The following is a 17362-nucleotide window of genomic DNA, read 5'->3' as shown; positions in this document are numbered from 1 at the left end:
GTGACAGTTTACTATCGGTCAGTGGGCGTTTACGACCTCAGATTTCTTGTGTGTTGTAGTTTCACTTCCTGCTCCAGATGAAAACACGAAGTTTGTGAAGACTCGCACTCTTTCATTTTCTCTCTTTCATTGTGACGTCTGTAAAAACGTCGCAAATCTTTCTTTGAAGTGTCACGTGTCGTGTTTGTGAACCTGAAGGGTTGACTCGTTTCGGGCGCGCGCGTTTAACGGTATTGACGCGACGCACGGATCGCTGGTGAGATTTGACTTCATGTCTTCATGTGTGGATATCGACTCTTCTGCTCGTGCTGACCCGGGTCTGGTGTAGATAATGGACTCCTGTAAAGAAAGTCCAGTGTCCTATGTGAAGCTTCTGAGGATCCATCGGGAGCTTCTGGTGGATCAGGTGAAGAACACACAGTGTCTGCTGGACAATCTGCACATGAACAGCTTCATCTGTACTGAAGACAGAGAGATCATAGAGAGAAGCACCACCAAAACCGACCAGGTAACTGAAACTCCATCATTGGCCTTTGAATATGAAATAAGAATGAAATGCCCATTCATGATAAAGTGTTATTGTGAGAGAAGTAAGGATTAAAGAAGGAAATAATGTTGGCTTTTGGACACACAGGTGCGCAGGATTCTGGAGTTGGTTCAGAGTAAAGGAGAAGAGTGTTCTGCATATCTCATCCATGTTCTTCATGAGGCATATGATGCTTATATTGACCTGCGGCCGTGGTTCAGTGATATTCACTACAGTCCGTTAGAATCTATTGAAGTCGTACCAGTGACCAACACAGACCCCAGTGAGTTCAACTGTGTTTCCATTATGGCAACACCACACTCAACAACAAACATATGAAGAAATGAGACAACTGCATTCTTTTTCATAAATCATGTGTTTTATTGTGCATTCCAATTAATGTCAATTAAACTGCAGTTGGTTTGTTTCGATTCAAGCCACAATAACTCAAAATAATACAGCTGAAAACGGCAAAACACGCTGAAGCGATGACAAAAGCCTGCCAAACCAACACGTGGCGGTATAACCCAACCATAACGCTGTGTTGGCCAATCAGAAGGCTGGAAGTAACTTCTTAATGAGGACTAGATGTGTATGTACTGTTGTTGCCTGAACTTTTGATAAAAGTAAACAATTAAAAGGAACACAACAGCTTTGTGATTCCCTTTTTCATTTCGCCAATTACAGGCTCATTCACACTTCCCATCGTGAAGAATGATTATGACAATGTAATTGTCACTTTTGTCTGTAAACTGCTGCAAATGATTCTTTTGTCTTTATTTTGCCCATTGGTTGATGTCTTTCACGTTGCTCTAATATGCATTCGGACACACTATTCGTTCTTGCCTACTATATAGTAAGGAAGCATGTCATTTCGGATTCACCCCCGTCTACACCACAACACTGAAACCGGAGTTTCAAAAAATCGTCACCCTGGCGAGAGATTAAATAAAAGTTCGGTTGACCGAGTATTTTTTTTAAATACACGTGTTCCTGTGGACAATAAAACACATACAAAAAACATGATTTTTTTTTAAAACGGAGTGAACTATTCATATTTATGCTACTCACAAGTATATAAATAACAATAAAAATAAATGAATACATTTCATGGTTTGGACATTATCGTGGTTTCTCAGTGAAACCAGCAGTTGGGTTTGTGCACATTTTAACCAACCATAGGTTAAAACAAACCAGCATTTTGAGTATTTCAGATTTCTAAAATATGTTTTACTGTCTCCAGCAGAAAACTGTTCATTTTTGGAAAAACATCATGTTTTTATAAATGTTGTTTTCTTAGATTATTATTTCTTTTTTTATTACAAAACGGCATTTAAAGTTGTTTTAAAGAGTAGCATCCTTTACAAAAAACAAGTGCACTTCACATTCTTTTGTTAAGTATTGGCCAATTTTTTAGATCATATGTGTACATTTATGTCAACTTTAAGTGTACACGTATTTCTTTTTGGAGAAATAAATAAAAAGGACTTTTTAATACTTCTTTTGTAGTAAGAGAAGCTGATAAAACTGTGAGCCACCTGTAGTGCACTAACTGTCCTGAGCGTTTTCAGTCAGCAGATACTGTGAGAAGCTGAGGTGTGAACTGGAAAGAGACACTCAGTTCATCACGTCTTACTCGAGGAGTGAAGACACACGTCTGGAGGATCTGTACACGGACACACAGATGGAGCTGATGAATGACACCGGTGAAAGTTTGGGCTTCTTACAGAGTCTGAACCACCTGTTAGGAGATCAAGGAGTCTTCAACCTGCAGGCCGAGACCATCTTCATCACAGGCGACGCTGGTGTGGGTAAATCCATCTTGCTTCAGAAGCTTCAGAATCTGTGGTCCAGGAGAGAGCTGAACACCAAAGCCAAGTTCTTCTTCAAATTCCGCTGCAGGATGTTTAGCGCTTTCAAAGAAACGGATGAGATCTCGCTGAAGGAGCTCATCTTCAAACACAACTGCTATCCGGATTTAGACCCTGACAATGAAGTCTTCACGTACATCTTAAGATTCCCGGAGACGGTGCTCTTCACGTTTGACGGATACGATGAGGTCCAAAGGGACTTCGACCTGGATAATGTACCCGAGGTGGTGTTGCCGGAGGAAAAGACGCACCCGCTTCTTCTCCTCATGAATCTGCTCTGTGGAAAACTGCTGAAAGGTTCCCGCAAGGTTCTGACGGCACGGACGGGCACAGAGGTCCAGCGCAGAGTGATCCGGAAGATGGTTTGTCTGCGAGGTTTCTCGCCCGAGCACCTGAGGACATACACGGCTCTGCATTTCCCAGAGACAGAACACATGACGCTGGTGAGCGTACAGCTGGACGCGAACCCTCATCTGTGTGGCCTCTGCTCCATCCCGCTCTTCAGCTGGATCATCCTCAAGAGCTTCAGACATTTCCTGTCAGTTTATGACACCTTCCAGTTACCCGACTCCTGCATTACCCTCACCAATGTGTTCCTGCTCCTCTCCGAGGTGTTCTTGGGTCGCACGACGGCTCGGCCCGGTCTCCTGAAGCTCAGCAACAGGTGTCCTGCCGACACCTTTAAATCGGGTGAAGCAAAACTTTGGGCCTTTGCTAGACTGGCTCTGCAGGGTCTGGAGCGAGGGGGATTTGTGTTCGGCGTAGAGGAGGTGACGTCCTGCGGGTTAGACGAGAAAGACCTTCAATTCGGCTTCCTGAGGCCAGTCTCTCATTACGACGCCTGTGGAGGATCGGCCACCTTCGAGTTTCTACACGTGACCCTGCAGGCGTTCCTCGCCGCCTTTTGTTTGGTGCTGGACGCCAACATAACAGCCAACGCTATTCTGAGGTTCTTCTCCAGATGTGAATACAAACACAAGTCCCGTCTCTCTTGTTTCTCGTGTCTGGGAAGATCACGACCTAGAGAGAAGGACCCGTTTCAGACCAACGAACACTTTCAGTTCGCTAACCTCTTTCTGTGTGGTCTCTTGTCCAAACCCAACGCTGCGCTCCTGGAGCATCTCGTCCCACCGCTCTTGCTGAAGAAAAAGCGGAACACGCTGAAGTCGTATCTGTCTAACAGCGTGAGGACGCATCTGAAGGATCTGCCTCGATACCCATCCACAGACAACAAGGGTTATAAAGTGCACGCCATGCCCAACTTCATGTGGATGTTACGCTGTATATTTGAGAGCAACAGCGAGCAAGTGGCCGAGATGACCGCCAACAGCATATCGGCGGATTATATAAAGATCGCATTCTGTAACATTTACTCCGCAGACTGTAGTGCACTCAACTTTGTGCTGCATCACCGTAAGAAGCATCTGGGGGTCGACATGGACAACAACAACATCAATGATTATGGTGTGAAACAGCTGAGGCATTCCTTCAGTAAAATGACGGTGGTAAGGTACGGTAAACCCCCCCCCACACACGGTTTACACAGACGTCACAAAGTCTGGAGAATGAAATGACATCAACCTTATGATTTCAGATTGTGTGTTAACCAGTTGACGGACAGCAGCGTTGAGGTTCTCGCAAAGGAACTCATCACACATAAAATCATCAAGGTTCTGGGGTGAGTTCAGAGCTGATCCGGAGTCTGTTTGTGTCTCCTTTATTTCTACATTTCTTTCTTTATTTGTGACAGTCTTTACAAGAATCACATCACAGACGTTGGAGCCAAACTGATAGCAGAGATCATTGAAGAATGTCCTCATCTTCACACTGTCAAGTAAGTTCACATGCGGAGTCTGATCTCACTACATTATTCCTGCTCAATGTTCATTCATACAGTATATAATCTGTGTGTAAATCTACAGGGGTTTAAAGTCTCCCTGACACCCAGAACGATAACTATGCAAAATGCAGAGCCGATCTTTCCTATAAGCAGACTACACAGGGTGCGTAGGGCCCCTGCACCACCACTGGGCCCCCTTGAGGACCAAATAAAAAACACTACTGTAAACAAGACACTTTATTTTATAACTAGCGGATTCAACTTTAGAGGAATCGTCTGAATCGTCTGATCGTGTTTTTGTACTATTTTAACGTCTCATTCAATTTTTCAATGAAAACGGTGCGCTGAATTACTTACAAAACAATTCTCCAGTACAGATTTACACATTCAGTATTGATCCACTGTATTGGGTTCACCCGTGTCATTTTTAGTTTGTGCCATCACATTTAGAGAATTACTGATGTGTTTTCGTATGCTTATATTTGTTGAGTAAACTATATTTATCATGCTTTATTTTGTTAGTAAATCAGTAAATATGGTTGGAAAAAACACAGCGTTTATGTGTTATGTGTAATCTTTCTTTTGACAGCTGGATGGTTCCAGAGTAGAGCCTGCATGCGCTACTTTAGGAAAAGAATGATTTACATGTCAATACAAATTTGAATTTAACATTATACTTAATTGTTCTTACTGTCTTTCAGTAAGTTACTGTTACAGTTACTGTTCAGTAACTTACTGTTACATTCTTAAGGCGGAATGCATCCGTCTTCATTCGTTAAAGTGTGTTAATTGATTTATTATTATTTATGTCTTATAGTTAACATTTATGTTTAAATCAAATTATTTTCATTTTTAGTACAAAAGCCTCTCACAAGTTTGCTTAGGGCCCGCAGACAACTAGGATTGGCACTGACTATATGAACATCTACACCAACAGATCATTATGTTTACTCCTTTATATTCAAACAGATTTTGATTGGTTGATCTGGACTCCAATATTCAGACAGATTTAGAAAACTATAGTTTTTGGTATGAATGAATGATTGGTATGGATGAAATCTGCTCATGTAACTGGGCACAAATATGTCAAAAGTTCATGACGGTCATTGGGATCAGTGATGTACATTTGTCTGTTTATAGACTTGGCTGTAACCACATCACATCTTTAGGTGGGACGCATCTCGCCAGAGCAATTCACAAGAGCAAATCTATCTTTGATGTGGGGTAAGGAATCATTTACACCTTATATTTTCATCCAAAATCACAATTCGGTCAATACTCACCCGTGAGCTGTTATTGTCCCCGTAGAACACAAAACAAGTGTTTTTTCATAGACCGGCTGTGAACAGACTAAAATACAGAACAAAAGACATAACATAAAATCAAATATGACATCAGATTACACCTGACTTGTTTAATGTGACCGAACAACATGAGGAAATATATCTCCATTCAATGGTGAACTGTTCCTTCAAACAAACACGTTTTGTGATATTGTAGCACGAGGACGATCTTTATATTCACATGGGAGTAAATGTGTGTTTGCAGAATGTGGGGTAATTCCATCGGTGACGAGGGGGCAGATGCTTTCGCAGAGGCTTTAAAGAATCACCCCAGCATGACAAACCTCAGGTGAGTCAAACATCACTGACATTACGCTGGACTTCACTGATGCAGACACTCAACCTCATGTTGCTCTTCAGTCTCTCTGCCAACGACATCACGTCTCGGGGGGGACGAAGTTTGGCTAAAGCTCTGAAGGAGAACACAAGCCTTCACATCTTCTGGTAAAACAGAACATCGATTCATTCAACATCTAGAGACTGAGGCATTTATAATACAGTCACGAGTATAACTGTCATCTGTGCAACGTGATTCTTTTCAGGCTGATACAGAATAAAATCGGCGATGACGCTGCGTCTGATCTTGCCGATGCGTTCAGGTCGAACTCTGCACTGACCCATCTGATGTACGTTACGTTCAATCCTTCATGTTTATCGCTGTTATCATCAGTAATGTACAGTTACAATGAGGTGGAATGTGAGGCTTTATACTCAATAAACACTTCTGGTTCTGTTCAGGTTAATAGAAAACGAATTGACCGTCCACGGAGCCCGACAGCTTTCTGACGCGCTCTCCGTCAACACTACGCTGAAAGAAGTCAAGTAAGATCCACACCTTGTGAGCTGCCTACATAGGGAACATTTCGAGGGAACATAAGCACATTCTAAAACAAGAAACTGTATACAGTGTTTAATTGTATACATGCTGAAAGGGTTCATTCATGTGGAAATGTAATTAATCAGTGAGGTTCCGACTTTATTTCTTCTTTGAAAAGTAAATGTGTAATTTTTAAAGTGTTCAGAGTGAATAGTGACCACCTTCAATAACTCCACATGACTTATACCATATATTCCAAGTGTCCTGAAGGCAAACAAATGGGTTTGGAGTTATTAAATGAAGCTTTTTTTTAAATTTGTCTCACCATTCATTCCCTTTGTAAAGAAAACACAAAAGCACATGAATGTGAACCCTTTAACCGGAATGAAAGAAAACTAGATTAAAGTAATCAATGGAAACATCGTCTCGCATGTGATTCATAAGGTTTTGGAACAGATCCCTGCTGTAGTTTGGGTTGTAATAAACCTTCTGATGTGTTGACAGTGTTAAAGGAAACCGAATCTCTGAAGCAGAAGAAAAACTCTTTCAGGCAGAAAAGAGGCTTCGCTTCCGCTGAGGAGGAAAGAGAAACTGCATAAGACTGAGAACACACGATCTCACACATACAGACGGCTACACAGTATTTTTCGCTTTCATTATAATCTCACATGTGCTTTTAGACACAATGAACTTGCACTTAAATCAGGGCTGGACAATATAGAAACATTTCTTTCATGGTTTTCTTTACGGACTCGGCTTGAACCGATTTGTGATGCGATCTGGGAAAACCCGACGAATGATCAAATTTGACATATTCCAGGTTTTAATACCATAGGAAAGCTGTGTTCAGGCCCTCTCAAAATCTGTTTTTAATTTGTCTGTATCTGAAATTTTTCGGTAAAGGCCATTGCACATTTATTCCAAAATGTCCGACCTCACGTTGAGACATTCACATATAAACACTGCCTCCAATGTTTCCGTCTGTCATAAAAAATTGTTAGACTGTTAGATTTTCTGCGTTTTTCGCATCCGTAGCGAGCATTTTGAGAGGTGTTTTGACAATTAAGTGACACCGTACTAGCGAGCGCCACACACGAAAAAACGCTTACGAAAGTTCAGACTGTATGTGCAAAGACCTTTACGGAATTTGGAGAAAAGCGGGTTTAAAGATACACAACAGCCAAGTCTCACAAGTAAGTCACTTTACTGTGGTAAAAAAACTTACTCTGTTAACAATATAATAACTTACACATTTCCTAGTTTTGAAATCTATAAAAGATTCTGTATAAAACCGTATGAATAAAACATTACAGTAATGAAAATGGTGCTGGGCGCACTTAAAGAACGAGAGCTCTGTCAGGAGCGTTACAGCACTGCATCACTACACAAGGACACTAGCAAACGTTACCCTGAAGAGAGGACAGGAGGACTAGTTAGTAATGCAGTAAGTTTTCCATTGTTTTTTATGGACATGTAGTGTCTCAACTTGTTATCACTCCTTGCATGTTTTGCAGTAGACAGCAAGCTTATTGTATAAAAAACTTTGAATGTTGTTTACACAGAACTGGCGGGAAATATGCACTGATACACCTTCATTCTACATTTCATGTTTGTTACGTTGATCAGTGAATTGTCTTTGTAACGTTAGAAAGTTAGGGGTGATTTTTCCACCTCTGCCGGGCATGTTCGTAAGTCATCTGCTCGCCACGATAAACCCATATTTTTCCAGTAATAAACAACACACACACACACAAACATTCAGACCATCACTGCTTCAAAAAATGTTGCTTGTTTAATTTCATTATCTCTGTACATAGTTTTTTTTTACATGGAATGTTACAATAAAAGTAAAACATTACAAAACATTATGGTCGTCTGAGGTGGGCACTGTTAACTTCACATGTGTTCGGTATGGATTTGTTGTCATTGCATCTCCAGAGAGTTTCTCTTCAGGAACTTAAACTGCAATAAGCACGAATTAACATCATCGACACTGAAAACTTTGATTGACAGAAAGCTAAACCATCAGATTCATCCGCGGAGAGCTGACATTTGCACATAGCTACAAAACATGAAATGAGCATTTGCATCATCAAACCTCTGAAACATGAATTTAGTCAAATGATGAATATATCATAAGGCCATTTAGAGCGAATTCTGTGTCTCATGCAACACGTCTACGACGACGTTCTGAGCAAACCAGCGGCCCGTGATAAACACACGTCTACTGCCAAATCAAAACCAAATTCCAACATGATTTAGTCTTGACACAAACTCTCAAAACACATCGGCAGCACGTTAAAGCTATCATGGCACATTGAATAAACCACAGAATGACAGTAAATACTTGTTTACACTTTATCTTTGGGTAGTCGACGGTTATATTTCCACATCAGCGCATCCGCAGGTCATTACTTACAGACGGAATGATTGTAAATCCCTCGTCAATCAGCGATTAGTCATCTGTCAGAGCTAGTTAGCAGCACATCTGAATGAACTAGTCATCGGTCTAAACTTCACAAAGGATGGTGGGGGAAGCAGCGACCATGTGACCCAGTGTGATTAACCATTTCATCCTTTCTGTATCACTCACATCAAACTACATAAACTAATAAAACCCATCTGAGAATAAAGAGAGAAAAAGTGTCGTTTACCCATATATACCTTTTTTCCATCAGCTCCTGGCATCACAGTTATATTTTCATTTATAAGAACTGACAGATACATCACATCCGTGTTGAATGAAGGTCTGTGTTCTATTATCTAATTTCTTCATGGCGTTTTTTTTTTTTTGATAATTTTTATTTGCATAAATGACCATGACGACTGGAAAACCCTGCGTGAAGCTTCATCTGTCCTGTGACAGTATTGGTACAAGAATCGTGACACATGGGACAACTGGCATCTAGGAAGCGAAACAGACGACAGTGTCACAGGAGGGTCACTTTAGATGTCAGTATGGCTCCGGACCGACCGGAATCAGGGGCTCTCTCTCTCTCTCCCCGTCATGTCCGGTTGCGTCGAGATGGCTGATGGAGACTCCGTCAAACGTGATAAACTTCCAAAAACTCAGCCACCGTCGGCCATTAAGATCTGAAAATGAAGGCACTGGTAGATAAAGAGTCATGGAGTCCAATCAACATAGCACATAGAGGTCAGCTGACCCCGAATCCAGCCAATCGGAGCAGTTCAACAGCCAATGAAATGAGCTGCCAGGTGCGGTCACACCTTCTTTGCCGTTTCCTGATTGGTCGATTGTGCAACAGTAGGGTGGGAGGAGGGAAGAGCTGATGGAAGTGTTTCCCTGAAGATCTGCTCAAATGAGTTTTGGCACGTTGGGGTTTATATGGCGACTAGATAGGGCGATGCTACGAGAAGAGAGGGAGGACTTGAGTGATCGGCTCACCCGCTCTGTCTGAAGACGTCACAGTGTTCAAAAGGAGGAAGTGATTCACATTTACTGCTCACACACCTGATGAACAACCAAAACACAACCATCATCTGCATTATACACATGTTAGGACACATCAAGTCACGTGTTGCTTCAATGTTTTCTTTGGAATATTTGCTGCATTTATTCACTGGAACTTGTGCAACGTGCTGGACAGGAAGCTGTGTGTAGTCTCGTCCCATCATAACAGACAAAATATCCTTCTGAAACCTCCCATGTCCTAAATCAATGCTTTTCAGGTAATGGACAACAACACTGAACTTTTTCAATGCCTACATTTCAAAAGTCAACAAACACTTTTTTAAATAATTTTTGTTGGTTAGATATTTGCAAAACCGAGTGTCAAACATAATAACGATTTATGTAAATGCGAGGTTTCAGAAGGGCAGCAGCGATATGTGTGAGTGATGTGTACAGGTGTGTGTGTTACCTGTGCAGAGGTGAGAGAGGGGATGTTAATCTGAAGGATGTTCAGGACACGATCTGTTCACTTCAAACCATTCATCAATACATCTGAAAGACAAAGATGGTTTACAGTCACAAACTGTCATCACACACCGCATCAAATTCACTTTGTCACACCTGCCGATGACTATAAAACTGGTGACTAAACAAACACAGTGAGATGTACCCTTTGTGGTAAATGCAGAGGCAAGGCAGTCGAGCGATGGTGTCTCCCTGAACCAACTCCTCCAGACATATTGCACATTCACCTGCGTCCTTCACCAGCACATCCTCTGAAAAACAACAACACACACACAGTTAAAATCAGACACACCCAATCCGGCTGGATAATGAACCAGCACTGCCTGTTTCACACAAGAAACATCGTCGTGATGAGATACATAGCAGATTGTCATATCTAAATGGCTGGTTGTCTGAGTGGTGCTGCAGAATGATATTGTTTTTATAAATAACTGGAAGAGTTTTGAGGTCAGACCTGACCTGTTGAAAAGAGATGGTCTCCACCCCTCCTGGGCTGGAGCTTCTCTACTCTCTAGAAATATGGCACATAGTCTTAATGCTAAAACTTGACTCACTGGGGCCCAGGTCAGGGAGCAGACAGAATGGCTTAACCAACGGTCTGCTTGCCGTCTCACGTTGCAGAACACACTATATACACAACATGCGATAATACTTTCTCCCAAACATCATAAAATAGAGACTGTGACTGTCCCCCGGATTAGCAAACATAAAATAATGCGTAAACCTCTTAAAGGTAATTTAATTAACGTTAAACCAACTAAACATGAACATAATACAGATAATCAACTGTTACGACTCGGATTGCTAAATATTAGATCTCTCTCTAATAAAGCACTTTTTATTAACGATATGGTAACAGATCATAAAATAGACATGCTCTGTCTAACAGAAACATGGCTAGAGCCAGATGATTATATTACTTTAATCTTTAAGTCTGTCCCCCAAGATTACTATTATAAACACGAGCCTCAGAGGAGGAGGTGTTGCTGCACTTTACCGTAACTCTTTTAGCATTTCTCAGAAGTCTAATCCTAAATACAATTCTTTTGAAGTCATGGTACTTGATGCATCAATACCTAATACTAAGGACAAAACATCTTTAAAATTTATTCTGGCTATTGTATATAGGCCTCCAGGGCACCACACAGATTTTATTAAAGAATTTGGTGGGTTCTTATCAGAACTAGTACTGGCTGCAGACAGAGTCCTTGTTGTTGGTGACTTTAACATTCATGTAGATAACGATACAGATGCTTTAGGAATGGCTTTTAAAGACACTCTTAACTCCATGGGCGTTAGTCAACATGTGTCAGGACCTACTCACCTTCGTAATCATACTTTAGATTTCATATTGTCTTACGGTATAAACGTGGGCGACGTAAAAATCCTTCAGCAGAGCGAAGACATTTCGGATCATTATCTGGTCTCATGCTTGCTTCAATACCCAATGGTGGCAAATCAAACTCCAAGTTACAAATATTGTAGAACAATAACTTCAACTACAAAAGATGCGTTTCTTGATAATTTGCCTGAATTGTCTCAAATCTCTAGCATGAGTAATAACGTTGACGATCTTGACTTTACCATTGAAAATATTAATGCCACCTTCTCAGAAACGCTAGACATAGTTTCTCCTCTGCGCTTAAAGAAGATTAAAAATGACAGACCGACACCGTGGAATAATGAAGTCACTCAGGCTCTAAAGAAAGCGGCACGAAAAATGGAGCACAACTTTAAGAAAACTAAATTAGAGGTATTTCGTACTGCCTGGAAGGATAGTATTAAAAAATACAGGAAAGCCCTAAAAACGTCGAGATCTGCCTACCTTTCATCACTAATAGAAGAAAACCAGCATAACCCTAGGTTTTTATTTGATACAGTGGCTAAATTAACCAAAAATAAATCGTCAGCGACTTCTGATTCTGTATACCAGCATAGCAGTAATGATTTTATGAACTATTTCACAAATAAAATCAAAGATATTCGAGAAAAAATTATAACTATGCAACCAGATGTGAATCCCGCTGAACAAACGACCAACTACTGCGCCTCTAAGGAGAAATAACGTTTATTTTCTACTATAGATTACGATGAACTCTCTAAAATCATTAGATCATCTAAATCAACTTCATGCATGTTAGACCCTATACCTACAAATCTACTGAAAGAGATGCTCCCAGAAATTATAGATCCTCTACTTAGCATTATTATCTCATCTCTGACATTAGGACATGTGCCTAAAGAATATAAGGTGGCTGTTATAAGGCCCCATGTCAAAAAACCCCATCTGGACCCTGGAGAACTAGTTAACTACAGACCTATTTCGAATCTACCTTTCTTATCTAAAGTTCTGGAAAAAGTAGTCTCAATTCAAATATGCTCCTTCCTCCAAAGGATTGAGATTAATGAAGATTAAGAGCACATCACAGTACAGAGACTGCTCTGATTAGAGTTACAAATGATCTGCTTATGGCGTCCGACCGAGGTTGTATCTCCTTATTGGTGCTGCTAGATCTTAGTGCTGCATTCAACACCATTGACCACAGCACGCTCCTACATAGACTCGAAAATGATGTCGGTATTAAGGAAATAGCTTTGAAATGGCTTAGATCTTATTTATGCGACCGTTTTCAATATGTAGCAATAAACAATGAGGTATCACGCAAATCGAAAGTCCAGTACGGTGTACCACAGGGCTCAGTCTTAGGGCCTATGCTCTTCGCATTATACATGCTACCTCTAGGAGATATAATAAAGCGACACGGAGTAAGCTTTCACTGTTATGCTGATGATACGCAACTCTATATTTCCTCGAAGCCTCATGAAACACAGCAATTCCATCGAATAGTGGAATGCATAGTCGATATAAAAAGTGGATGAGTAGCAATTTTTTATTACTGAACTCGGACAAAACTGAAGTGTTACTTATCGGACCGAAAACCGCCCTACGTAACAACCAAGAATACTGCTTATCTATTGATGGATCTTCCATAAAACGTGGCGACTCTACAAAACTACATTGCATACTGTTTTGCACTGTTTGCCTGGCCGGGGGGGCTGCTAGAATTTGATAGTTTTATTTAATTAACACTGCATATAGGAATTTATTGTGTGTCTGATATTTGACCTGTTTTGACTTCCATAACCTTTTATGTTTTACTTATAGTCAATGTTTTCTTGTACAGCTGCTTTGTAATAATTAAAATTGTAAAAAGCGCTATATATAAATAAAGCTGACTTGACTTGACAGCCTCATGAGATGTAATGAGATGAACACAAGGTGGCGCTGGAGACCAGTGATCAGAGCTGCTTCTCTTCTGACATTTGATTTTAAAGACTGTGCTGACACACGGATAAAGACTCAAAACTCAAACATCGGTCAGCAGTGACTCCTCTGGTCAATGTGGATTTGACATCACTCACCTGATATTCTTTAACTTGAAGGTTACAGGGAAAGTTCACCAAAAATGAAAATCCTGTAATCATTTATTCACTTTACAAAAACCTTTATACATGTCTTAGTTCTGATGAACACAAAGGAAGATATTTGTAAGAATGTCAGTAAGCAAACAGATCTCATCCCTCATTAACTGCTACAGTAGGGAAATAAATACAATGGGAGTCAATGAGTGATGAGATCTTACTGACATTCTTTCAAATATCTTCCTTTGTGTCCAGCAGAACTAAGACATGTATACAGGTTTGCTCAAATCTGAAGGTGAGTAAATGAGGACATGATCTTCATGTTTCACGTAGTCTGGACATGAACCACACGTGGCAAGTCAAACTGAGTCATATGTCTGTGTTTTGTTGGCATTATGTAAACAACACAAACTTATAGTGAATCAACAGTTATGAAGGGATAATGCGATGATGTATTTGCATGCGTTACGTCCGCTTTAACCTCAGCAGAGCTACAGACGGACCATTTGAATAATTTCACGTGATGATGGTGTGACATGACCTATAGATTATATCGACGCGTGGTTTACAGTAATTAACATGCATGACACAGCTGGAGAACCGCCAGAAGCCTCTGTGACAGACCCCCAGACTCAGAATAACACCGTCTGGTTACCAAGGTAACAGCATGCCCATTGGCCACTGTTGCTTTTGTTCTTATGGTTGATGATAGACAGTAGGAATGTGCAATATATTGAAATGATCGAAATATCGCACATGTGCATATCACAATGGTTTGCGATAAATGAGATATTTCATTTAAGTTATGTACGGTCAATGTGGCTAGTATAGTATCTATCTGGCATGCGGATGTTATTTGGGATATGCGTGCGTGCGCATGATAGCGTGTCAATCAACAATTTATTTTTGTTTGTTTACAAATTATCAAGTTTGTTTTATGGAACAGCAAAACATGGTTGTTCACTTTCAGAAGTTGTAGTGATGCTTTCTTTCCTAAAATAATGTGAAATATATGTTGGTTATATCATTTCTTTCATTTAGTTTAATACCATTTAAATGTATTTTAGAAAAAGAAATATCGCAGTATTTAGCATGCTATTGCATATCGCATTTTCCCTCAATATCGCACAGCCCTACTAGACAGTAATGAAGCTATTTATGTAAAAAGCTAGAAAACATTTAAAAGATAAACAGATAAGTTAAATATGAAGAAACGGTAGACTATAATGTTACATCTCATATTTTTCGTTTTGGCTCTATGTTTTTACGGCACAGCTGCTTGGCAACAATGAAAAACTTCAAAATTATATTTAAATAGAATCTTTAATTCTGTGCTGTTCACAGAATGCCGCTCGTGACGTGTCGCATTGCAGCCAGGACGATAATCATCTGGATGTGACGAGAAGAAAATGAGTGCGGTACAGAGCTGCCCAGTCAGCTAAAGAGCGAATTAAAGTTGAGCAGTGCGACGTGCTCATGATAACTCACAGCAGACACTTATCGATTCAGACTCTCCGTGAAGAAGTTGGCACGGTCGAGCGATCTTCTGTCACACGGCCAGAGCGTGAACATGCTGAACAGACCGCTGTGATCTGATGCAGGACCAGCACCCTCTCCAACATCCTTACATGCTGCTCACGGACCAAACACATGAAGAAGAGAAGACAAACTCCTGCTACACGTCAACACGCTACTGTTAGTGTGACCGGACACAGTTTTCTGTCTCGTCTCTTACATAAGTGAGTGAGAGCTGTAGCGACGACGCCTCAGGTGTTCACAGAGAAATCATGTGTGGATGTATCTGTGTGAACAATGAAGACATCACACAACCCAATGAACTGATTTCACCTGCGGCACAGCTGTAATATACACAAACATCTCACCGTGACGCATCTTCACTCAACACACCACATCAATTCTCAATAAAAACAACACATCACAGACACACATCTGTAGAATATGTGCAGATTACCAGAGGACTCGCATTAAGATATATCAGCTGTGAGTGATGAGAACAACACAACAGAAGAGAGAAGGAGTCAGTGACTGCAGGTGATGGAGTGATTTATATGTTGTAACACAGGAGGAGAGCAGCAGTGTTTTTACAGGATTCCAAGAACAACCTGTGAGCATTTAAACATGAGCTGGTTGACAAAATCCTCCGACAGATCATTGAGACCGTAATTCCAGCGTTCTTATTCTGTGTATGTTGTACTGTATTTACTCACCATTGTACGTCACTCTGGGTTTGGTCAAACACATGACCAGATGAAGGTCCATCTCATCTGAGGAGACAAACTTGGAGCAGACAGGGCACTTGAAACCTAAAAACAAAGCAAAAGCTCCGCGTGAGGGCTGCTTTATTGACATTTTGTAGGTGGCGCTATAGACACATTTTTTGTTTTATTTTATGTCATTGTAATGAATTAGCTTGAAAGAAATATGGAATGTTTCCTTCACTCGTTATCCATAATAACAGAACAACAGATGCTGTATAGATGCACTTCTCATAAGGGCGCTAAATCCCTTTCCTGCTCATTCTCCTTCACAACTCCTTCCTGATGGAACATTCTTCCTAACGCGGTCCGGTCAACCACATGTCTCACAACCTTCAAAAAACTACTTCAAACACACCTCTTCTGTGAATACTAGACAGGCAAATGAAGAAAAAAAATGTAATTAAATAAAAAAAACATGTACACTAACCCTCTCTCTCTCTCTCTTCTCTCAACAGTTAGTGGCCTGGCTTTTGTTGAAACTAGTATCTTTGTATTAGCACCTATTGTACTATTGCTCTTTTATGACATATCGCTTATTGCTCCCTGAACTCTCTGTAAGTCGCTTTGGATAAAAGCATCTGCTAAATGTATAAGCACTTCTGCATTTGCGCGTTGCTGGAAACTGAGGGTCGTGCGGAGCAGCAGATATACAAGTGAGACAAGGGACGGGATTTTAGTTTAAACAGGAATTTCTCTGGATTTGCACATTCTTGGGGAGATTAAATAATATGAAATTTAAAAAAAACATTTCATTATGCTATTTTTGGTGCCGCCTCAGCACTTGGTGCCTTATGCAAAGCGCATGATGCGACTGGGAGCGGCGGTGCTGGCCACACCCATGACAGAAAACATATTTACAATCCAAAAGAACGACGCGGGTTTGATTTTAATTGAGGATGTCTTGGTTTCTCGGCTGGGCCATGGATTAAATCCCCAGTTAAATCCTCTCCGCCGTCAGGATTCCCACCATCCGTGCCCGCAGCGGCAGCAACGTTCATGGGGCGTCGCATTGATTCTTATGTTTATATATATCTTATGTTTATATATATTTTTATATGTCGATTAAATTATTAATTATTATTGTTCTGCGTAGTTTGAAGAGAACCATTTTTAAATCTTTATCCCAGATACATTTTTTAAATCGGGAAGGGGTGGGGGGTCTAATGGGGGATCAATGTGTTTTTTGGAAGGGTCTTGAGACCCCCCAAGACCCCCCCTGGCGCCGCAACTGTGTGTAAGTGATTTTTTATATTTCATAACAGACTGATTCCATATTGTGTCTTTAAGGCTCTCAAAAACGTGATTCATCTTGAAGATGATAACAAA

At 40.7% G+C, this 17362-nt stretch overlaps 2 protein-coding genes across 2 annotated transcripts in view; one reads left to right on the top strand and one right to left on the bottom strand.

Moving 5' to 3' along the window:
• Window positions 1-47: 47 nt before the first annotated feature.
• nod1 (nucleotide-binding oligomerization domain containing 1) lies at window positions 48-8264 on the top strand. Its single transcript, XM_079469228.1, has 11 exons — window positions 48-508; window positions 635-809; window positions 2098-3907; window positions 3992-4075; window positions 4148-4231; window positions 5378-5461; window positions 5786-5869; window positions 5941-6024; window positions 6123-6206; window positions 6319-6402; window positions 6902-8264. The coding sequence occupies exons 1-11, from the start codon at window positions 332-334 to the stop codon at window positions 6972-6974; spliced, it is 2823 nt and encodes a 940-aa protein (XP_079325354.1). The 5' UTR covers window positions 48-331; the 3' UTR covers window positions 6975-8264.
• The window catches only part of znrf2b (zinc and ring finger 2b), a 30821-nt gene continuing 21609 nt past the window's right edge, over window positions 8151-17362 (bottom strand). Inside the window, exons 2-5 of the mRNA XM_079469231.1 lie at window positions 15986-16081; window positions 10480-10585; window positions 10279-10361; window positions 8151-9869 (exon numbers count right to left, since the gene is read on the bottom strand). Of these exons, the coding sequence (XP_079325357.1) occupies window positions 10304-10361; window positions 10480-10585; window positions 15986-16081 (260 nt within the window). The 3' untranslated portion in view covers window positions 8151-9869; window positions 10279-10303. The remainder of the gene's footprint in view (window positions 9870-10278; window positions 10362-10479; window positions 10586-15985; window positions 16082-17362) is intronic.

The sequence above is a fragment of the Barbatula barbatula genome, assembly GCF_947034865.1.
Source record: "Barbatula barbatula genome assembly, chromosome: 12".
NCBI classification, from domain to species: domain Eukaryota; kingdom Metazoa; phylum Chordata; class Actinopteri; order Cypriniformes; family Nemacheilidae; genus Barbatula; species Barbatula barbatula.
The sequence above is the reverse complement of the archived record's forward strand: the minus strand, read 5'-3'. Positions and strand labels throughout refer to the sequence as shown.

Bases quoted from the DNA above. Each gene is read 5' to 3' on its own strand.
- nod1 (XM_079469228.1), top strand. From the start codon at position 332: ATGGACTCCTGTAAAGAAAGTCCAGTGTCCTATGTGAAGCTTCTGAGG. The intron at 810-2,097 runs GTGAGTTCAACT...GAGCGTTTTCAG, and splicing joins AGTGACCAACACAGACCCCA to TCAGCAGATACTGTGAGAAG. The intron at 5,870-5,940 runs GTGAGTCAAACA...GTTGCTCTTCAG, and splicing joins CCCAGCATGACAAACCTCAG to TCTCTCTGCCAACGACATCA.